Source organism: Coffea eugenioides, chromosome 9 (genome assembly GCF_003713205.1).
Source record: "Coffea eugenioides isolate CCC68of chromosome 9, Ceug_1.0, whole genome shotgun sequence".
Lineage (NCBI taxonomy): Eukaryota > Viridiplantae > Streptophyta > Magnoliopsida > Gentianales > Rubiaceae > Coffea > Coffea eugenioides.
In genome coordinates, this window is record NC_040043.1 from 42651198 (window position 1) to 42675692 (window position 24495).

At 33.9% G+C, this 24495-nt stretch overlaps 1 protein-coding gene and 1 long non-coding RNA gene across 2 annotated transcripts; both read left to right on the forward strand.

The window, feature by feature from the left end:
- The first annotated feature begins 4066 nt into the window (after positions 1-4066).
- LOC113783589 lies at positions 4067-5900 on the forward strand. Its single transcript, XR_003469922.1, has 2 exons — positions 4067-4429; positions 5337-5900. It is a non-coding gene; the product is annotated as an uncharacterized LOC113783589 (long non-coding RNA).
- A 14739-nt stretch (positions 5901-20639) lies between these two features.
- On the forward strand, positions 20640-22781 carry LOC113782634 (receptor-like protein EIX2). The gene is made up of 3 exons (XM_027328509.1): positions 20640-20760; positions 20859-22108; positions 22594-22781. Exons 1-2 carry the CDS (start codon positions 20640-20642, stop codon positions 22106-22108), a joined length of 1371 nt encoding a protein of 456 aa, XP_027184310.1. The 3' UTR covers positions 22594-22781.
- Positions 22782-24495: the final 1714 nt, after the last annotated feature.

The following is a 24495-nucleotide window of genomic DNA, read 5'->3' on the forward strand; positions in this document are numbered from 1 at the left end:
CTTCTGATAGCTTATTTGATTCCAACTTCCAAGATCCTCTTTTTTTCTTTCTGCATTTTTCTCTAGCAATCCCTTCTGTCTAATTCATCTTTCAAGACCTCAACAGTTGTTCGAAAGATTGCTGTTAAATCTTTGATAATCGATCTTGAAATATTCAAGTAGAAAACAGAGGAGGGACAGAGATGGTGCCAAGGGGTACAAAGAGAGAAGGCAAGGGAATTGTCATAGAAGAAGGACGAAAATCTGCCAGGAAGTCTAAAAAGGAGGGTTCCAAGAACATAGATGGTGAAAATCCTCCTTCAGAAGGAAGACAACTCCTTCCAGAATTCAAGACTCAGCTCTCCAAATTGAAGTTTGCAGGGGAAGTTTTGGTGAAGGAGTGGGTACTATCTGAGGACAATGTGAGCAGAAAGCAGCACTACGTGATCATACCGTCCAAGATTCTCAATCGGCAAGGTTTCTTGACGGAAGAACAGAAGCAGGAAGTGGATATGGAAGTCCCTTTGTTGGTAGCATTCCTTGGCAAATTCACAGTCAATCTCAGGAAAAAGAGGCACAAAGCCTCCTATGGTTTGACTGATTGGATTCGCATTATGGACAAGTACAAACTTACACAAGGCACTCAATTGCAATTGTGGGCTTTCAAGCACGAAGAATCTTCACAGCTCGGATTTGCACTTATTATACTCACTCAAGAAAAGGTGCCTGCTGCTAATTTCTAGGAGATTGATATATATATTCTTGTTCTTCTGTGAATTGCAGCCAAGATTTGCTGAATATTGATTAATGATGTACTCTAATTTCAATTAACAGCTTCAAGGGCTGAGGAATGCTCGACAAATTCCTGAGGAAATCAGGGCCCGGATTATGGGTTTTGGAGCAGCATCAGAAGAAGAAGCAGAGATAATTTTTGTCATGGAAAGGATATTGCACCAGACTGATCTAAGTGTCAATGGGGGCTTCACCATCCCAAAAAAGGATATCGAGAATGATTTCTTGCGACACAATGAGATCGAGACTTTTGTTCTGGGAATTAGTTTGATTGGGCCGCCAATTCAAGAACCAGAAAATAAAGAATTTAAGGTCAAGTTCACAAACGCCTTTTCCCTTACCATTTCTGGTGCTGAGTGGAGGGATTTTGCAGCCACGTATAAGCTGCAACCAGGCATGCTTGTGAGATTATGGTCCTTCAGGAAGCCTAGTTCATCATCAGATAATGATTCAAATCTTGGATTCGCACTCGTTTCTCCGGAATGACGAGGAATTGTTAAGTACGGACTCTTTTCTTGATCTGATCATCCAAAGGACTGATTTAGTAGTAGCGGTTGAAGTATTAATCGCAGAAGTAGACTAGTTTAGAAGCCATTTCATGAACTATGATCATTATCTGGTTTAGCAGCATTTGAGGCATTAATTGCAGGAACAGCTAGTTTAATATCCATTTGGTGTAATTCTGTTCCCTGATTAACGATCTTCATGATCTGATCAGCCAAATACTGGTATTAATTGTCGGCTACTTAACTAGTTTGGTAGCCATTTGATCGATGTAATTCTGTTTCTTGATTAGCTTAGTAGACAGAGAACTGCTGTAAATTGTGCTGATGGATTCATTCTTGCAATAAAGATACGCTTATTTCCTCTTTGACATGTCTCTGGTTCTCTATTTTTTCCCCCTACTGTTGATTTCTGTTTCTCCCTAATTTTTTCATCTCATTTCCAACTATAGCATTTGGATCTAATGATGTATAGTCACGAAAATTTGAAAAAATTGGAATCCATGTTCGCATTATTACCAAGGTCCCCTTCTGGTTTTAAGTTGTATTCTTATTTTCAGAAAATACTTAGGTCGCAAAAAAAGTTATCATCTCTTGTGTTCAGGAAGATGCAGGAACCAATAATTAAAGGTCTATTCTTATTACTAAATGCATAAAGTATGTTCTATACCTTTACAATTGCCAAAATGCATGTAATTGTAGTTATCTCATTTTGTTTCTGTATCAAAATTTCAACACGATGAATCACAGGTCAATTTCTGTTTTTCCCGACCAGTAATTGCTTAGTTTACTACAGTCTATAATCCTCCCGTCCCTCAAGTAAGCAAAATATAAAGATAAAATCATGCTTTAATTTTAAATTAGCTATTTCAACTCTCAAATTGCTATTCCACTTTTAGGCTAATTTTTTTCCTGTATAGTACGAGCTCATAATTTAAATTAGACTGTGGCATTCATGTAGGATTTTAGACATGATATTTTTGTTCATTGAATTCTAGTAATAACATTTTTGTTGGTTAAGTTTTTTAACTAGTACTTATTTACCTTTGGATTCCACATATTCATCAAAAATGTTATAAACACTAGTTTCACTTTTTCTGGTTGATCATTTATATAAGAGATCAGTTAACTAAGTACTAATAGACTAATTGAATCATCAAGGAGATTTTCTCTCAGCTGTAAAGTTCAGACAAGTTAATTTTTGTTAAAAAAATTTTATACTCAATATTCTTGATAAAAATTGTGTATTTTATGCTTCAGAATTGTCAAGATGAACTTGTTTTGTAGTGCACAAAGAAGGTCGACTATTAAACTTGGGGAAAACTTTTTTTATTTTCCCTTATTGGCAAACAATAATGGGACGAAACTTATAAAGCAATATCTCATAGCTTGTAATTTCTCAAGAACTAGAAATGTAACCTTCTAATGCCACAACGGTACTATTTGCTTCTAGCAAAATATTACCTTTGTATTTTATGTTTTACTCAATGCTTGTTCAAGTTTGTATTATTGACCATACTGCATCACCAATGTTTCTAATGTTAGACTGTTAGTACTTCAAGACGTTACAAAGTTCAACGTTAAGTATGTTACTTTCTTCCCGACAAATCCTTAATCCCTTTAACCTCATCACTATAAACTCTAGATCAAGGTCTAGAATAAAATTTGTTTTGGGAAAAAGTTTGTGCGAAGGATCTTCCGTCCTACTTTATGTATCATTCCCTATCTCAACATCTATTAAATTACAACATTCCATTTTAATTTTTTTCTTATCCCTTTGAATTCCAACAATTATTTATTGGATAGAATATAAAATACAATAGACTACATAATAATATATAATAGGAAAACAAAAAAAAATTAAATTAACACTACTATCTGTTAGTAGTGTTAGAACTCAAAGGGACAAGAAAAAAAATTAAAATGAGATGTTCATAAAGGATAAATAACGATTTAATAGATGTTGGAATAGGGAATGATACATGAAGTGGAGTAGAAGATCCTTTACGGAATGTTTGGGGAGGTAGTCATTGCATCGATATCATGATTGGAACATATGACTTTTTTTATTTTTTGAAAAAATGAATCATCCTTATCAATTGAACCAATATATGTTGGTAAAATGTATAATAATTAATAAAGCGGGACGTCCTGATCCAAGTTTTCTACCTGTAGTTTAATGTCAACGATGTACATCGCCTCTAACAATGTCCTGAACTGCAAATTGAGCCATCTTGGTTACTGAATTTTCCGAATGAAAAACTACTTGATTTCCATATCCACCGCCCCCAGTCTAATACGAAGTCAACCAGAACAAGAAAAGAAAATTGGTATAGTCTAGTAAAAAATGATAGAGAAATGTTAATTGCATTTTCTTTTATTAGTCTTACTTTCACTATCATTTTTATAATATGATTTTTGTTTATTAAATTGTATGATAAAATAAATAATTGAAGTGTGACTAACATTATGATATATCTTACATATATAAAGCGTGAATAGGCTTGTGAACAGTGCCTGGTGGGCCGGTTATGCCGTGATTTGTGTGAGCTTGAGGGGCGTTTTGGTCTTTTGCTGATGGGTGGCGGTGGCTCTGCTGTTTTGTCCGCTGGCTCTCTTGCATTGTAACTTTGCTCTGTCCGCGTGGCTCTCTTGCATTGTAGCTTTGCTGGCCATTTTGCTTTTGTCTGCTGACTCTCCTCTCAATTGTAGCTTTGCTTTGTCCGCGTGGCTCTCCATTTTGATAGTCAGCAATTACTATTAGTTAGTGGGCGGTTGGTCGGTCAGCAATATCCTTTCCTTTCTCTTAGCTTTTTTCTTCTTCTTAGGTTCTGTTCTTCTTCTTAGTTTTGTTGGAAAATCGCTCCTGTCCGGTGGTTTTGGCGGTCAGCAATTTCAGTCATTGCTGGCAGCAATTTTGGCGGTCAACAATTTCGACTTTATTTCCTCTCATTCTTTTCTTGTCTTTCTTTACCAGGTGTCCAGGCGCGAGTTCATTCTTTTCTTGGCTTTCTTTACTGGGCGTTCAAGCAATTTTGGCGGTGAGTTGAGCTGAATCCAGAGCGCACCGCTTCAGAGTTTTGCGCGCTTCTACTTTTCCTTATTGTTTTCTCGGTCTTGTTTCCTCTGTTTCTTTTCTTGGCCTTCTTTACCAGGTGTTTTTCCCTTTCCTCATTCTCCTGTCTTTTTCCTTTATTCTTTTCTTAGCATTCTCTGGCCATTGCTTTTTCCTTCCCTTGTTTTCGTATTGAATTTTCTGAGGACGGCGATGATTCCTGATAGATAGTGTTGCTGTAGTTATGCCTTCTGTTACTGCTGCTACTTTGCTTTAATGCAGCTGCTACTTGGGTTAGGTATAGCTGCGGTGGATATTACTCAGTGTAACCTTGCGATATGTTTATTTGTTCTTCTTTGGCTGGAATTGGGGAACAATTGCTCTTTTTCTTATTAATGGAATGCGTTGATATAGCTGTAATAGTTATTATTCAATTAAATGTTAAGTTGTGTTTTTCGTTCCTTTTCTCTGTGCTGTAGATTAATGCCTTGAGAATGGGTCGGAATAGAGTATACGGAAGTTTGGAAGAGGCAATTAAACCAGAATTAACCATAAAACAGGTCTTTGCATAATTAATGCTTTTACAAATATCTTGAAATAATATTTCTTACTCCATTAAAACTTTTCCTATCAGAAATTAGCAGTGAGAATCCGGGTTCTGATATGAGTTCAGTGTTGCATGGATTGGACGATGAGTGGGGTACGGGGCTAACGAAGACAAGAGAAATAGGGGAATCTGTAAACCATTTGGCCTGACTCCTCAATGTGTTAATTCATTTTTTTAATGAAGCTGTTTAGACTTCACTAAGAGACATGAAAACTTACCTGAGTGTTGTTTTGATCGGTTAAGTAAATTGTTATCGCAATACAAAGGTGAATCTCTTTTCCAGATTTATTTTCTTTAGAATTCATCATATGCTAATTTCCATTTCAGATTTATTTTATTTATGCTTTCCCACTACTTTCTTTATGAGACTGGGGATTGCCAAGTTTGTCGCATGAATCAGGAATATATTTTATACTAAAGGCAAAACGAAGGGCTCTAGGAAATGTCTGGTGTTTTGGCTGAGCATCATCCAGCGGTAGCTAATGCCCTGATCGAATGATTGTTGGGTAACGTGTTCGATGGTGTGAGTGCAGCAAAGGGTGTATGTTCCAGGAAGGGAAAAGGAGAAGCAAACTGTTGAGCTGGAGGTCTGCAATCAGGGAATGTTCAAAACCGAGTTGTGTAACAAATGGCAAGAGACCGGGGAATGCCCCTATGGAGAGAACTGCCAATTTGCTCATGGAATTAAGGAGCTGCGCCCTGTACTTCGCCACCCAAGGTACAAGACTGAGGTATGCCGCATGGAGTTGAACGGTGGACACCGATGATGAGGAGAAGCTTATCAAGTCCATGAACATCAGGCCCTTAAAGCTACTCAATCGTTAGGTCCATGATTATAACTCCCCTAAATGATGTTAGACAACTGCAAAGGTCTTGGCTGGTATGCAACAGTGTTTTTGTTCTTCAAAGTAAGCAATTGATTAATAGGCAATAAGGCTAAGGTCTACTGATGTGATAATACTAACTGCTTGATTAAAGAAAAAACTGTATGATCCGTAGTTAGGACCTGGTATTTTATTATAATGAGCATTATATAGCGTCAGGGCAGAATACCTAGTATATATATATATATCGTCTGAATAACTTCAAGCTGACTTAGTCAGCCATCATGACGCGGAAATGAAACCAAAGGCAATATTGACTTTTATGACCCGCATGGTCTTCAAGAATCATCAGTTACCACCTCCATTGACCAAACCATCAGTTATCACCTCCATTGACCAAAGGCACACAAATTTGCTGTTTTATCAAGGGGCGAAAACAAGCCTGCCATGTTTGAATTTTATACCTGGGGAAATTGCTAAAATGGTCCCGATGACAAAATCTTTTCTGAGTCTTTTACTGTATTTACAGTTATACACCTAATTCTTAATCATGTAGACATTATGGCCTTGTTTGACAGACAAGTTTTTTGTCAAGTTTGTCTGCTATAAGTTTTTTAAAAATTTTAGTTACAGTAATCTTAAAAATCTTTTCAAAATTTTTAAACTATACATTTTAAAATATTAGAAAAAAACACATTTCAAAATTTTTTTTAAAAACTTCTGCAGTAAAATTTTAGACAAACATCTAAAAAATTCACTTGTCAAACGGGGTTGGAGGCAATATTTAAGCTGTGTATGCTCAAAATCTTTTCTATTCTAATAAGAGTTATATATAGATTAGTTTTCTGCTTCAAACTTTACCAAAGAATCTCTCAAAACTTCATGGAATTAGCATTTGGTGCCAAAAATGACTTGAGTTTGAAATTTGGGTTCAGAATGTTATGCAAGCTCTATCCCACTGAGAATATCATGTTGGCTGGTGTTAATGCCACAAGTTTAATTTGATTTTCACAACAAATTTTGGATAATATGCCTAACTTGCCGTTCTGAAGTCCAAATGTAATTTAGACTCAAAAGGGGTAAATTTTGTTTTTTAACAAAAATTCTTGTGGAAATAACATTTGGCTTGTGGCAATGCCATTTGGTTTTTGTGAATTTTTTTAGCGAGGATAGTGTAAAATTTATGAAACAAGAACGGAGAAAGGAGAACCTCAAACTTATCCACTAGATTTCCATATTTGTTATTATTGCATATTCTAAAATTTTTGTGAAAAGGTTTGACGTAATAATTACTTTTTTTTTTCAGTCTTTTGTCCTTTCTTGGTTCATATATACCACCCAAATCGTGAGCTTTTGGAGGGTAAAATTGGAAGTTGATAGATAGCTATCACTATCAACCCACCGTTTTTTTTTTTTTTTAACAAACTTAGACCTGAGAGGATGATAAATAATATGGGAGGAAGAGAGTATACATTAATCAATCCACAGTTTTTTCTTTTTTGTGGAATTTTAGTTTTTGACCGCATCAACGTTAATATCCCACCTCCCCCAGCGGCAAGAGCTGTACAATTATAGCTTCCACCAGGTCTTCTTAGTCTGAAGGTAATATCATATAGTTAAAAAACTAATTTCTTGTTGATAGCTGTGTCAAGATCTTCTTTCTGCTTTGATTCATTGCAGTTTTTACTTTCTCAATATCCTCCCCCACCACCACCACCACCCAGCCCCCCACCCCCCCAAGCAAAAACCAAAAAAAAAAATAAAAATGGTGTAAACAGAAAAAAGATCTATACCTAAACATCCTTTTGTTCCTTGTTACACATGGAATTCTCATCAATTTGGTACTTCTCCTTCTGGTCTCTGGTCAGCCTGGTTTTCTCAACAACCGGAATATATGCTTTACGCAGAGCAATCATCCCGGTATCTGATTTGGTTGAGTATTGGATTGTTTTATCAGTTAGTTGTTCAGCTACTTACGCATTCCTTTTTCGACCTCTATTGGAGCATGATCATCCGCTTAAAACTTCTCAAAGTAACAATATTTTCCTAAACTTTTATGGAGATTTCGCGACAGTTCATTCTCCTTTAATTTCTTTGGCACTTTCGGCATACTTTACATCTTCAGGACACAGATGGAACACAGCAATTGCAGCTGCGGTGCTAGTCTCTGCTGTATTATGGCTGCTACAGGCCTCAAAATCAATTACTCAGGGCTTCAAATATTCTCAGGCCATAGGAAACTTCTTAACCGGCTTTGCTGGTCCTTTAAGGATGTATCCTCGTCATACAATTTTCTGGTTTTTCATTCAAGCTGTAGTGCTATCAACTTTATCTGTTCTTAAATCTCCAAGTTTGTGGGATACACATTTGAACCTGATATTGGTTTCTGCATCCATTCCAAGTTCCCTATTACTGTTAGCTTCTAAGTTGAAGAAATTAGAGGGATCATCATCTATGGCAGCATACGTTTATAAACATCGAAAAATCTTCGAAATTATACTGGGATGTTTGGGAACTGCTTTTGTCCAATACTACTTCAAAGCCAAATCTATCCCTCTCATATTATCTTTCTTGTCTTTGGCTATTGCCTGGCTGGGGAATCTCGCGAACGTCCAGCGCTGCACAGATTTTGGGATTTTTCATTTCCTTGTTACTGCAAGCTTGGAGTGTGCTGTGAGTCTATTTGGTCTCCATTTTCATACTTTCCTCGTCGTTGCGGCTGGAATTTTCTTGATGGTCTTGAGGTGGAAGATCGTGGAGGCCGAATTCGTATCATTGAGGTATGATGGCATGCAAGAAAGCGTCCTGAAGGATTGGAAACGTTTGGAGGAATTGTATGGTGGCCACGACTCCACCATCCAAACGCAGCAGTTGGAGCAACCCAACAATATTGGCTAAACTTGAAGATGCCATGGGATAAGATGCTTAATAGATGGGTTATATTCTCATGAATTACAGTTGATTTAGCAAAGGAAATGTTTGTTCTTAATTACATGTTCTAGGATTAAATACCAAAATGATTTGTGGTCAAAGGGATGCTCATATAAACTCTCTGTAGTTTAAAAATCTAACTTTTTGTCTCTTTATGGTATTAACTAGAGTGAAATGTTTAAACTTCTCTCGTACTTCGCAGTCATAAAAGGTAGATTGGTAATTTAGTTATCACTTGTTAAGTGAAAATGTATTGATTCAATTTTCTTCAAGGACTAAAGTTGCAATTTTAGAAGATGGTCATCTTTTTCCTCGACAACGCCTTTGCCGTCTGTCTTTTCCAACCATATTACAACCCTGGCCAAATTACAACTACCTGGATTTCAAAAAAGAAAATGGCCAATTTCGTCTTTGAACTTTTTTTGTTGGTACCGATTTAATCCCTAACTTTTATTTCTGATCAATTTGATATTTGAATTTATTTTGTAATTTTAATTAAGGACCTTCGTGTTAGCACCACTATCTAAAATCGATTTGACTCCAAATTAACTAACCAAACAAGAAAATTATGGGAACGTCACTCATGAAATTGTAATAAAACAAGTAAATCGTGTAAAAATTATTAGATAAAACATTTAAATTGTGTAAAAAATCACCAGATAAAACTTTTTTAAAGTTTCATCTTGTGAAATTTTATATGATTTACTTGATTTGTTATTATCCTATGAGTCACGTTCCCAAAATACCCTTATTTAATTGATCAATTAGGAGTCAGATTGATTTAAGGCAGTGGCACCGCCACGGAGGTTTTTAATTGGAATCCCAAAATAAGTTCATGTATCAAATTAGTTAGGAATAAAAGTTAGAGACTAAATTAGTACTAGTAAAAAAATTTAGGGACAAAATTGTCCATTTTTCCAAACAAAAACTCACATATAAAACAAATGCACGCTTCCACTACTATTTTTCAAGCATATATGGTCATAATCATCAGAAAATTGAAAGGGTTTTAGGTGTTCATATTGAAACTCCATAAAGCTTTCATGCCATTTTCAAATCAAGAAAAATTGTGTTTGTTGAAATTAAAGCTAACGATAGGAAGGAATTTTCCAATGCTATTCTAATGATGCTTAGCATTGATGGTATTGGGTTCCAGTAGCATCGAGTCCTCTATTTCTCTGAAATTTGATGGTAAATTAAGTAGGAAAAGAGAAGGAAGATCGTGGCCGTTTTGACCTGATTTTTTGCTCTCTAATTGTTTTTGGATAAATTATCTCAATGTACACGAAATCCGAATTCAAAGCATAATTTTGATGTAATTCTGCTACCTAGAGGTGGCAATTTGTCCCAAGTCTCAATGGGTTACCCATGCCCATGGGGACTTTGGGCGGGATGAGTACTGAAATTTGATATTGGGTTTAAAATGCGACAAATTTCAATTGTACCCATTAATTGATGAGAAATTTTGGAAAATACTTGGGTACCCATTGGGCTCAAATAGTAAGGGCTCCATTTGGATTAGCTATTTTTAGGGGGTGTTTTTGAAATATTTTATTGTAACAGTATATATGAAAAATTTTTACTATAAAATTTTTTTGAAATATTTGATATACTAATATGGATGGGATGTTTTTTGAGTTATTGTATATTACTGTAACATTGTATTTGAAAATTTTATTTTTTGAAAAAATAGCCAATCCAAACAGAGTCTTAGATTCAAAAATTATCTTTAACAATTTTTATAGTCATACCAGCGAATATAATCTAGTAGTCTTCCTAGTCATTATCCACAAGAATTTCCAACATTTCGGTCAGTTTAGACCTGTCATCCTTGGACAATGATGAGAATAAATGTTCAACACCCTAAGTACCTTGGCCATCTTGATATATGTTGGAATATGGCTGTATATCTATCTTTTTCTTTATTTGTTAATCCAATTTTTGGTGGGAATCCTGAGTATAAAGCACTTGCATGTTTATTTAATAAAACTAAAAGAAATTCAATAAATCAAAAATATTAAAATTATATAAAAAATAAAAAATGAATTAAAGGAAAAAAATATGTAGAAAATGGATTTAGGTATTGGGCGTAATCAATCTAAACCCATCCCAAAGTGATCACGCCTAAGTTAGTCCAAAAACACATATGGGTGAGGTTGGACCTAAACTTATATGACTCGGTTCCATCTCAAAACCAAACAAATCCCGCTCATCCCGCCCATTTTGCCACCTCTACTACTACCCAATGGCGTTAGCGCAAGAACAACCATCCCAGCACTTGGTAGAGCGGCATCCTGTGCCACCACCACAGTCAGCTGTCGAGGGAGACTGCTGGAGAGAACCTTTTGCGTTACCTTTTATTTTTGCCCTAAAATCTTTCTAAAAGTATAGTTTGACCACGAACTTTCTTTACAACTTCATTTCAACCTTGGTTTGAAGCTTGACTTCATTTTAACCATTGCTTATGATTCTTAATGATATAATCCCCATCGATGGGCAGTTAATAAGGTACATCACTTTGGGATGGAACATTTCTTTGTGAAAACATATTGACTGCACTATAATTTTTTTTATAAGTTAGTAGACAATAGATAATTAGCACTCCAATATCTTAGTTTGGATAATTAATTATTTGAAATAATTTTTATTTTATTTCCTAAACATATTTCCAAATCACCTTTGTTATCTCATATGTACATCATTTAAGTAACTAATAAATTACAAACTCTATTAAAAGAAAATCTCAAACTTTGTTTGATAGCACTAACCTTGTTTCAAACTTTTGTTAAACATCAATTTTATGATTAGTGGGCTAATTGTGCCACTTTCCCTCGCATTAGGATGTTTCAATAGCGTTAATTATGATGTGTCATCCTATTCTTGGCCCTTAAGAAAATGAATCAAAAAGTTGGTTGGCACTAATATAAGTTAACACAGTTGATGGGCGATCTGTAAAAAAGTGACTCATGGTCCCAAAGATATGTCTAATATATGGTGGTGATCAGAATCGAATTCACCCAAACTTTTTTTTTATATAAAAATAATAAAAAAAAGGTTGGTTGGGTGTTATGTTGTCTATAAAAGCTTTAAATTTGAGGTAATGACACACTCAATTCGTAGGTGGGCTGTAACCATCAATCATTCTGATATGTTCATCCAATGATTTAGGGGAAAATACCGGTTTTCATCCCCAAACTTTGGGCACAAGACACATTTCGTCCCTCATCTTTCGGGCTTGACACATTTGGTGTCTGAATTAACAATTTTTGATCAAATGTCATCCTCAGACGGCAATTTAGCCAACCTTTAACGGACCGTTAAGTAAATGTGGCTATTTGAAGCAAAATCAGGTGAAAAATGACGTTGTCTTCACTTTCCCTTTTTCTTTCACTTCAACAACTTCCTCTGCAAATTTCCAAGACTAAGCTCCTACTGCAAATTTCTCTGAGAGTAAACCCCCTCTTCCAATTATAAATATATAATTATAATTATATAATACATATAAATATTACTTATACTAATATTTTATATAATTATAATGTATATTAGATATTAAATCTAATCATTATATAAATTTATATTCATAATAATAAATATAAATATAATTATCTAATTTATTAATATTATATACACATATATATTATAAGGGATAATTTCAGAAACCTCCCCTAAATTAGCTTATGGAAAAATGGGAAAATGGATAATTTATGGAGAAAAGTCGTAAAGAGCTGGTGTTTTATTGGAGAATTAGTTTATTTTTATTTTATTCGATAAATAAATTTGTTTATGAAAAAATGGGTACTCTGTTCTTATAATAGAGGAAAGCCATAAAGAGCTGAAGTTTTATTCGAAAACGAGTTTATTTTTATTTTATTCGATAAATAAATTTATTTATGAAAAAATGGGTACTCTGTTCTTATAATGGAGGAAAACCCTAAAGAGCTAGTCTTTTATGGAAAAGTGATACTTTATAGAAAGTGACCGCGATTTGGTTTATGAAATTATCCAAAAAAAAATTATAATGAATTTGTTTATTTAATTAAATAATTATTATATATATATTTATATAATGCATTATATAATTATACTAATATTATTATAAAATATATAATTATAACTATATTATATATAAATATTAATTATACTAATATATTATATGATTATAAAGTATATTATATATTAATTATAATTTTTAGTATATATTAGAATATTTATAATAATAAATATAAATATAATTATATAATATATTATTACTATACACACATATATATTATAAATATATGCACATACAATATATATTTATAAATATATATATATAAAAATATATTATAGTTATTACCCTAAATATATTAGAGTTATTAGGGTATAGTTATTATAGTTATTATAGTTATTACCCTAAATATATTATAGTTATTAGGGTATATACCCTAATAATATATTTATATATATTTATAAATGTATATTATATGTGCATATATTTTAATATATATGTGTATATAGTAATAATATATTATATAATTATATTTATATTTATTATGATAAATATACTAAAAATTATAATTAATATATAATATACTTTATACTCATAAAATATATTAGTATAATTATATAATGCATTATGTAAATATATATAATAATTATTTAATTAAATAAACAAATTCATTCTAAATTGTTTTTTCGGATAATTTCATAAACCAAATCGCGGTCACTTTCTGTAAAGTATCGCTTTCCCATAAAAGACTAGCTCTTTAGGGCTTTCCTCTATTATAAGAACAGAGTACCCATTTTTTCATAAATAAATTTATTTATCGAATAAAATAAAAATAAACTCGTTTTCCAATAAAACTTTAGCTCTTTATGGTTTTCCTCTATTATAAGAACAGAGTACCCATTTTTTCATAAACAAATTTATTTATCAGATAAAATAAAAATAAACCAGTTCTCCAATAAAACACCAGTTCTTTATGACTTTTCTCCATAAATTATCCATTTTCCCATTTTTCCATAAGCTAATTTAGGGGAGGTTTATGAAATTATCCCTTATAATATATATGTGTATATAATATCAATAAATTATATAATTATAATTATATTTATTATTATGAATATAAGGTTATATAATGATTAAATTTAATATCTAATATACATTATAATTATATAAAATATTAGTATAAGTAATATTTATATGTATTATATAATTATAATTATATATTTATAATTGGAAGAGGGGGTTTACTCTCGGAGAAATTTGCAGTAGGAGCTTAGTCTTGGAAATTTGCAGAGGAAATGAACACAACGTCATTTTCCACTTGATTTTGCTTCGGTTAGCCACATTTACTTAACGGTCCGTTAAATGTTGGTTAAATTACCGTTTGAGGATGACATTTGATCAAAAATTGTTAATTCAGACACCAAATGTGTCATGCCCAAAAGATGAGGGACGAAATGTGTCTTGTGCCCAAAGTTTGGGTATGAAAACCGGTATTTTTCCAATGATTTAGGGGCATATAAGAGAAAAGGCTAATTACAATTTAGTCATTTATCATGTACGTGTAAACTTAGCTTTCGAGTTTTTCAAGAAACTACTATCCTTTCTCATTTCTTTGATTTTGTAATTTCCATGGGAACCAATCAAGTTCTTTCCCTTTTTTTTTTTTTTTTTTTATTTCAACCTTTCAGGTTTAGGATACTTGACAAATATATAATTTTGGTGATCTTCTTGTCAAACATTTTCCCATTAATCTAAACGGCAAAAGTGAGGACCAAAACTGATTTTTATGGTGATGTGAACATGTTCAAATGACGATCTGAATTAACTCACCCAAATTGTCACCGGAACCACTAACGCTGCATTCAGAAAGGGACCCCATTCCGGCCCATTAGGCAAAAGTTAACATGATGGGATGGGCTAATCTTCTCTCAAATTTTGCTTTCTCCATATGTATTAAAGGCGGAAGGCCCCTGCTTTGATTGGGGAATTTCAGCCATTAATGTAGCACCAAATGTATTCAAGTGATCTACAGGTCTAATGATTAAAGTTAAAATTCTAGAACATAAATGTTCTAGAATTTTAACTTTAATCCCCCGTTCTCTTCACACTTATTAAATTCGATTCTTTTTTATTAGAAAAAAATATAAAAAAGTAAAAAAAAAAATGATCAGCAGTGGAAGGTCCCGTTGAAGAAGAAGATTACTTCGACTGGGAACTAACTAAAAACGACCTTCACAAAATTTCCACTTATAGCAAAGGTCAAATAGAGTTATATGCAATGGTCATCAATCAAGGGAATCGTATGCTGGTTAAAACATTGGTAAGGACTAACTCTAACGTCATTTTAATCATCCATCTGTCCAATTTTAAATCTTCATAAAAAAATTAATCAATAAATAAGTTATATTAACAAATAATTATGACAGGTTGTCGATGCCTGTGCAATAACAAAAATAAACCTAGTTGCCAATTAAAGTAATTAAAACCCGATTCTAAGTACTGGAGTAGGGACTCTAGGTGTGCAATGGGTTACTTGATTCACCATGTTCCCGAAGAGTTTGCTTAATCCGATATACCCGAATGAGATGACTTATTCACAAATAATTATTGATTTGTAAACAGGGCAAGTAGGGTCGAATCCACAAAAACTGAGAGTAATTCGTTTCTTACTAAAGTTCAAGTTAACAATGGGGGGATTTTTTTATAGCAATGGCAATAAGTAAACGATTTAAATAAAAATAAATAGCCAACAAAAGATTAAATGACAAATTACTAAAACCAAATTAACAATAGCTAAGCTCTAGTCAAGAAATAACTTCAGCAATGGTTCAACTAATTGATCATCGATGCAGAGATAATTCCAATTATTAACTAATAAATACGTTATAACTGTCAAACAAGTGATGACAGTCAACTCCTCCTTACTGTGTCGATAACTGAGGTACGCCCATCAATCACTACTCTAATTGAGAAATAACCTTAGGTACACCCATAAGATTTAATTCTCCAATTGCCTTACGTATTAGATGAGTCTTATTCTTACCAAATAACACACTACCAGGGTTATTTTAGATTAGCCTACGTATTCTCCTGACACAAATCCAATCATGTCAATTGTCACTATTTTAAAGCAATTAAACAATTACAGATTTAACGTTCTAATTGACATCAAGTTGCTAAATTAATTCAACGTCCGGACCCAAGATATTCAATTAACAAAACAACCATAAACATTACAAACAGAGAATATGCAAATACCAGTAAATAAGAGGAATAAATAAAATTAATTTGATTTCACAATTTTTAGATGAACCAAAGCCTCCGTTGTTCCTTGACTAAAAAAAGAGATTTAGTTTATCCTCGTTGAGGAGAAAATCCGACGCGAAATTGCAAAAGTGATTGTCGAAAACATTGTTCTCTGTTGAGATGATTCAAATTCAATCGAATGTTCCTTGTTTGGATTGTCATTTTCTGCCAGAAAATTGCATCGTTTTTCGTGATCATATTTCCCTATTATCTTTTTCCCTCACATGCATCAAATCGTTACAATAATTTTTCCATGAAAAATGACGAAAAATACAATCCAAACGGGATTATCTCAAAAGAATGACCAATTATTCCCTTTTTGACCTTCGGCCCAAGTCCTACGGCCGAATCACCCCAGAAGGAAACAAATTTTATTCCTTTCTTAAGTCTGCTGCTTGTTTCCTCTTTGTGCGGCCGGCCCCCACGTTGCACTGGAATTGGAGTCCTAATCAAACTTTGACTCTCCTTTCCTATTGAGCCGCACCAATCAGACTAGGAGATCTCCTAATTGGCCCGTTTTCTATTTGTGCTAAACTACCTTTTCCAATTCAAATCTAACAATTAGCTAATGGAATATTTGCAGTCCCACGTTGTACTTCCAATTGGCAATTGGTGTCTCGCGCTTGTCCTGCATTTTTTTGACACGTTAAGGCCTGACTTGACGCGCCTATATCAAATAGTAATTGTAGTGGAGAATTTGCACATTTTTACCATATTTTGTTCCAACTCCCTGCAATCAATACAAATTTTCAAAAGTGAATAGAATCCATCAATTAATGCACACTTGGTAATATAATAGGAGGGAATTAATTACAAAATAAATGACACAATTGCGACTTATCAATTACTTCCTGATTTTTCTTAAACTGACAATTGTATCTAATTATTTGGACATTACATTTTTTTCTTAAAAAAAAATAATGAAGATGCATTATCTGTATTCTTAGTTAAATTAAGATTTATATAGTGAATACACGTCTTATCGAAACCATGATCCTTGCATTACGTTGACGGCGACTAACATTTTGGTTCACATCTTTACATTTCTACTATAAATCAGGTTTAGAAAGTATAAAAATAAAGAGTTTAGAACGTAAAATATATTTTCTGATTTTTTTGTTTTGGTAGAGAATGTGACCATTTTATCCTTCACAGTAAGATTAAAATAACAAAATGCAAAATGACGTAACACTATAAAGCTACTTATGCTTTGTATATAGTATTAGGTACACAAAGGTCAATTATTTTTTATCACATACTTTACTATAAAAGAAAATAAAGTAGTACGATAATGAAGAGATATAAAAAAAACTTGATTATGTGAATAATTTGGTTTAAAAATTGGTAGATTTAACTCACAACCTTTTAACATGTTTTTGAGTTGTAAAGTACAGCGTAAAAAACATTTGAACATGTTTTAGATCTTTTGTGAAACAATTTGAGGGAAGAAAGCAATTTGAAAAGCTAAGGACGTCCGAGAGTGGGCAATTGCAAACAACGTTTGGAGATTTGGAAGTTTTTCCTTTATAAGTTTGTATAGTTTTCAAGAGTTCAAGGAGAGGATGGCGTTGTTCACCTCAGCTCAAAGTTTGTATAGTTTTTCCTTTCGGATGAAACAGATTTTCGCAAAGGATTAGCTATTTTTGGGGGTGTTTTTGAAAAATTTTACTGTATCAGAGTTTTTAGAGTATATTTTGGGATATTTTTAGAAAATATTTTGGAATATTTAAAAGTAGTAGAGTTTTTACAATATATTTTGGAATATTTTTTAAACATTAAAAAAAATTTAAACTACTTTTTAGACTACTTGTAGAGTACTTTTAAAAATTTTTTATAATATTTGAAAAACTAATTTTTGAAAAACAGAAGGATCCAAAAAGAGCCATATATATTGAAGGTACCACATGTTGTATTTGGATATCTTGAAGTTTTTAACAGAAACCTTACGTCCATGGGGCAAATCGTATGTCTTGAGTTCATGGGGACAAACAATTACTCACCCGCCAAATTCAAGAAGATAAAGTGGAACTAACTTTTTCTTGTACCTATAATAAAATTTTAAAAAGCAGAACTCCCATCTTTCAAGCACGTTTTTCGTGTGACAAAATTGTTTTGTCTTTACTCTTCTATTTTTATGGACAATTCTTTAAACATATGGTGGTGTGCTTATAATATTGAACCGAGCACGTATAATTTTGAATGTTTTAGGGGTAGTTAGGATGGGTACTTTTATTCTTAGCCCGTGGGACAATGGATAAAAAAAGTCCGCCAGGAAACATTTTGTCTACAAAAATTTTACATTTTACGCAAAAGCATAATCAAGGGTGGCTGATAATACCAGTATCTTGTAATGGGCTCACCCTTCTTTTTTTGCTTACTTATCCTGCGTCTTAGTGCATGAAAAAAGGATAAAAAAAAAAAAAAGCTAATTACAATTTTTTAAAATTTTTAATAAGAGGCTTCATATTTAGTTTAATTAGAAAAGAATTGATTTTTGTGGAGACGTGAATCAGAAGGTCAATTTAACAAACAAATGATATGGTTCTACTCCATTGACTGGTGGACCAGCACGTCGCCAGATATACAGGATTTCTTTTGCTTTTCTTGATTCGATTGAAATGCACTGGGAATTGTCGATTCTGTTGGTTTTTCTTTTGAGCGCAACTTTTTGATGGTTTCAGACCCACCAAAAAGAATGTTTTCATTGGAGACGGAAGCATGGATCCATCCACACCAATTTTTTAAGGGCTGGCAGCATAAGCAAGATTCTCAGTAGTAAGCATGCAACAGAGACGACGTAATTTCTGTTTTAGTCCGCTTTAATGAAGACAGTCATAAGACCATTTGCTTAACAAAACATGTGAAATTTTAACTCTATGATGTGGTGAATCTTTGGTTAATTGATCCAAACCCATTAAGAATCAGTTGGCCCATGCCAAATTCTGATATCAAATTTGCTAACAACTTTTCAATTTGAGAATTGTCAGCACCATAAAAGAGCATGTGCTCGACATCTGCAGTGGTGTGGACGGTCGACTTTCAAAAAGACATAAAAAAGTTGTTAGGGTTTTATCACATTATTTTCAACAATCAATCTGCAGTGGTTGAAAAGCAGCTCAGATGTTTTAGTTACATTAAAAAAGTTTATTATGAATGTTAAATGATGTTTTCATGGGACAAAAAGTTGATGCTTTATCACTTGTATAAATGGTACCCCCCATCTGACCTCCTTTCATCAAATAACCAATGTACCAAAGAAATCCAATGGGGCATCTGAATTTTCTTGATACTACTCCTTCATTACCATTCTTGTTCTTATTCATAACTATTTTGGTCGCCAGCCAAATTCCATTTGGCTGCACTAGACAAGCCCATTCTTCAAATTACACTTGCATTGAAAGTGAACGACAAGCTCTTCTTCAATTCAGAGATAGCTTGGCAGATGAATCTAATCGTCTATCTTCGTGGATTGGAAAAAACTGCTGTTCTTGGGATGGAATTAGTTGCCACAAAACAACTGGCCATGTAGTGACACTTGATCTACGCAATTTGGAGCAACCTGAAATGGATGAAGCTTTCAATACTTCATATCATTGCGGATCTTGCCTAGTAGGTGACCAGTTAAGTCCATCTTTGGTCAATCTGACCAATCTACGATACTTGGACTTGAGCGTGAATAATTTTTCAGGACTTCAAATTCCCACATTTCTTGGATTGCTCAAAGACTTGAGATACCTCAATCTCTCGTCTGCAGGGTTTGTTGGTGAAGTACCCCATCATTTAGGAAATCTCTCGCATTTACAGTACTTAGATATTGGTTTAGCAAGTCCAAATAACATCCCAATAGATAATAACTTGACGAGTAATGATGTGGGATGGGTCGCTAAACTCTCTTCTCTTGAGTACCTGTCCCTAAGCGGAGTAGGCCTTTCAAATGCTCGAGATGGGTTCCTAGCAGTTAGCATGCTTCCTTCGCTAAAAACACTAGATTTGGAGAGTTGTGAACTTGTAGTTCCTCATCTTTTACATGTAAATTTCACATCTCTTTCTTCCCTTGAACTTGGTTCCAATCAATTTCTCAACCCCACCCTGCCTCCTTGGCTGCGTAACTTAACGAGCCTCCAAGGTCTTGGTCTTTTTTCTAATAATTTGGATGACAAGGTTCATGATACATTTAGGCAAATGACCTCTCTAGTTAACCTCGATCTGGGACGAAATCACTTTGATACTTCAACATTGAGATCCATTTGCAACATTAGCAGTCTTACTAGTTTAGATATGAGTGATAATGAGTTGCAAGGGTCAATACCAAGTGAAATAGGCCAGTTTCCACAACTTCCACATACTAACTGTACTAAAACTGTACAAAAATAGGCTAAATGATACCACCCCCTCCAGCCTTTGGCAACTCACCAAGTTACAAGGATTATACATAGGTGCAAATGCATTAACCGGTGAACTATCCGAACACCATTTTGCAAAACTCAAAGAGCTAAAGAGGTTGGACATTTCTGATAACTTATTCTCTCTACACGTGAGCTCCTCCTGGGTTCCTCCTTTTCAACTACAATATATTTGGATGGGATCTGTCAAAATAGGGCCCCGATTCCCAAATTGGCTACGCACGCAAAAGGAGATTGTAGAGTTAAATATGTACAATGCGAGCATTTCAGATGCCATACCCAGCTGGTTCGGAGTGCTTTCTAATGATACTGGTGGCATAATTCTCTCCGGTAACAAATTGGAGGGATCTCTCAACTCATTTATTTCAGGTATTTAAAATTTGGATCTTTTTCAAAGTTCATTTACAGGACATAGTACAGTGGATGACGTTGTTGTTCTTTTTTTTTTTTAAATTTTTATGCAACAGTGGCTGATGTTGATAAAAAGGTTGTACAAATGTGGTATCTCCTCCTCAATCACAACCATTTCACTGGTAGTATCCCGGAAGACTTGTGCAAGTTGAAAACTTTAATTTATTTAGATCTGTCCAACAACCATTTGTCTGGAAGAATTCCTTTATGCTTGGGAAACTTGCGATATTTGAGGATCCTACATTTGGGAAGTAACAGCCTATATGGTCAGATCCCAGGTTCACTGGGCAACTTGGGAGAACTTATTAGTCTGCAATTGAGTAAAAATAGGTTTGATGGGAAGCTCCCTCCTTCAATGCAGAATCTGAAAAGATTGCGGTTCCTGGATCTGGGAGAAAATAGAATAGCGGATACTATACCAGCGTGGATTGGGGAAAGGTCATCACACTTGGAGTTTCTGACACTTCAGTCGAATAATTTCCACGGAGGTATCTCTAATACACTCTGCCAACTCCCATATCTTCAAGTGCTCAACCTGGAACATAATGATTTATCTGGATCTATTCCTCACTGCTTTAAAAACTTCACCGCGATGGAATCAACTGAACCAGGAACATTTCCGTACTCAAACAATTCTTTTGTTGATCCCGTACTGCGAAACTTTAAGGCAGGAATAGAGCTTGAGTACTCAAAAACCATAGATTCTGTTAAATCCATTAGCCTCTCAGGAAATAATTTGGTCGGTGAAATCCCTGATGAGATAATGGGTCTCGTTGGGTTGCAAACTTTGAACCTTTCAAAAAACCATCTAAATGGAAGGATCCCCAAGAACATTGGCAATTTGAAGCAACTTGAAACACTTGATTTATCGATGAATGAACTCAGAGGTGAAATCCCTCCAAGCTTGTCGAGTATATACTCATTGAGCTCTCTGAATTTGTCATACAATAAGCTATCAGGGCCGATACCATCTGGAAATCAACTTCAGACCTTGAATGATCCATCCATCTATGAGGGAAACATTGGACTCTGTGGGAAGCCACTCCTGAACAGCTGCCCTGCAGGCGAATCGCCAACAGAAAATGGGCCTGTTCTCGACGATAAAGGTCACAGCGAGTCTGATTTCTCATGGTTTTATGCCGGTTTTGGACCTGGATTCAGTGTTGGTGTAGTGGGAGTTGTGGGAATCCTTCAATTCAAGCAGTCATGGCGCTATGCATTATTCAAATGTGTGGAAAATGCCTATGACAGAATTTGGGTTATGATCGGATTGAAGACTTCTCGTCTACGGAGGAATTTCCATTGAGTAAGTATACGTACAAAGGCACATAACATTCTGTTTTTTCTTATTCTGCAATAAGGCACCACAATTCAATTGGCTGATTATCCATAATTACTTGCACCTATGTTTTTAGGATTATTTATACTCTATGAACAAATGAATCCGAGCGCTTCAATAGAAAATCTATAGCTTGTTGAGAGGACGGCCACCTAGGACTGGGGGACGACGCACAATGGGTCAGCGGTAGAACTCGGCCACCCCCGTCAAAGTTGGCCTCTGCTCATGTCCAAAGAGTCCTCTGGTCCCCGTCTTTCACGGACGTTCCATCTTATTATTAATAGTAACAATTAAGTGGGACGTTACAAGAAGTCTCAAGTTATTAATTTTTTTTTAACACAAACAAACAAATAAACGAAAAATTATAGAAGTTATTAAACTTAAATGCTTACTAATTATGCTTAGAGAACATTTACTAACATTTGTATTTTGTTTGTGTTACAATGTTTTAGGCCTATAACCATTCAAGCTGCTATGGATCTGGTTTTAGAATGGAGACTTTCTTCTAGGTGCTTTGAGAAGGAAGATTACTAGTTTTATTCTGAGTATGGTAACTCCAGATGTAAATGTAATACAAGGATTAGTCATCTCCTCCTGTAATCTCCGAGTCCTACCTCAATAAGAACGTTTATATTTTCCAGGTGGTTTTAATTAATAAAAATGTTTATATGTATGCACAAAAAATATTGCAGTAATTTGTTTATGCAGATCAATTTAAGCACTGGACTCCATGTAATCTTAACAGGGTAATAATCATGATTTCACTTTGGTATCATTTGATTAGCGGTTGGAGTTCAAAGCTTAAAATACCATCTTCCATTCATCTAGCTACACATTTGATCTACTCTTCATTCATATGACAGCTTATTATTGTAGAATTTTTAATAAGAAATTTATGCATTAGCTCAAATTTATTAAAGGACTATTTATCCAAAATATCTCTCCATCCAAAATATCTCTTGGATTTAGACATGTATGTGTTGTGTCACAACCGAAAACCTCGATAACTCCCGCTTGTCAACTTCTAAAACTCCTCTATTTGGACGTTTTCTTTCTCGTCAAAATATCAAATGCCCCGTAATTGCAAAAATTTTATTGCCGGACAAACAATTTTTCGAGCAGAAAAAAATTCCGATTATATATATATATATATATATATATTTCATTTCTGTTATTCTAATTCAACATGGCACTAGAGTAATTAAAATCGCATTTTAAGGACTCTGCTTCGCATATCACAAGAGATTGATTCAATCAAGACAAAAGTGTAATCGTCATAAAAAAATGAAAATGAATACACCCTCCTATTATTATGGTGCTTGACTATAGAATTACTTTATCATCATTATATTTTATTAATTATATTTATTTTAGCATTTCAATAATTATGTGTCGTTAAAGCTAATAAAGGCAAGTATATATAATCGTTAGTCAATTGTAGCTAGTAGCTATCTTTCTCTAAAATTTCACACACCTACATCACATGCAACTCTTAAAAGGCAACAGCATTTCTGGCTAATGATGCTGATCTTGGAAATTTCCGAATCCAAACACCCAATAAAGTAAACAATGGGCCACATAGCAGCCCACATCTTGTGGACATAAAATGCAATTCTAAAATATATTTTCGGTAGCCAGCTGCATTAATGTAGAGAAAGAAATATGGTTAAAACACTAAAAGCAATAATTAAACTTTAATCACGTTCTCCTTCAATTTTAGTGATATCATGACTGTGACTCTAAACGACTACTAATATCAAAATCTCATTCAACTTGCATGTTAATATATATATATACATATATATATATTATCACTGGCCAGATCTTTTGTGTTTTTTTTGTCTCTTGCTTGATAATATGCTAAATTGATGATGATTGAGAAATCCAAAATATAATGAACAAGAACTGTACATAATTACCAAAAGCATTTTCCACATTCTCATGACTTAATGAAGTATCTAAAATATTTATCAAGAGTGCCGTGAGGGGAAATTGATAGAGCCAACCACAAATTCACTCATTGTTTTCATAGTTTAGTTTCCTTCTACCCATAATTCATTGACTCTTTTCTAATCCTCCTACCTCTCCTTACACCCTTTCTACTCCCAACTATGAGGTACAAGATGTAAACCTTGACTCAGGTACCTGGCCAAAGTCGTCGTTCTATAATATTAATTCTTTATCAAGAAATAAATATAACTTTTTTTAGGGAAAACAAATATAAATATAATAGGTACAAGAATTTTTGCTGTCGCATATGACTTTGGCTGAAATGTTTTGGATAGTAAATTATTTAAAATAATTACTGTAATACTTTTTATGATGGGATGCATGTGAAATAAAATAATAATTAA

Bases quoted from the DNA above. Each gene is read 5' to 3' on its own strand.
- LOC113782634 (XM_027328509.1), top strand. From the start codon at position 20,640: ATGTACAATGCGAGCATTTCAGATGCCATACCCAGCTGGTTCGGAGTG. The intron at 20,761-20,858 runs GTATTTAAAATT...TTTATGCAACAG, and splicing joins TCTCAACTCATTTATTTCAG to TGGCTGATGTTGATAAAAAG.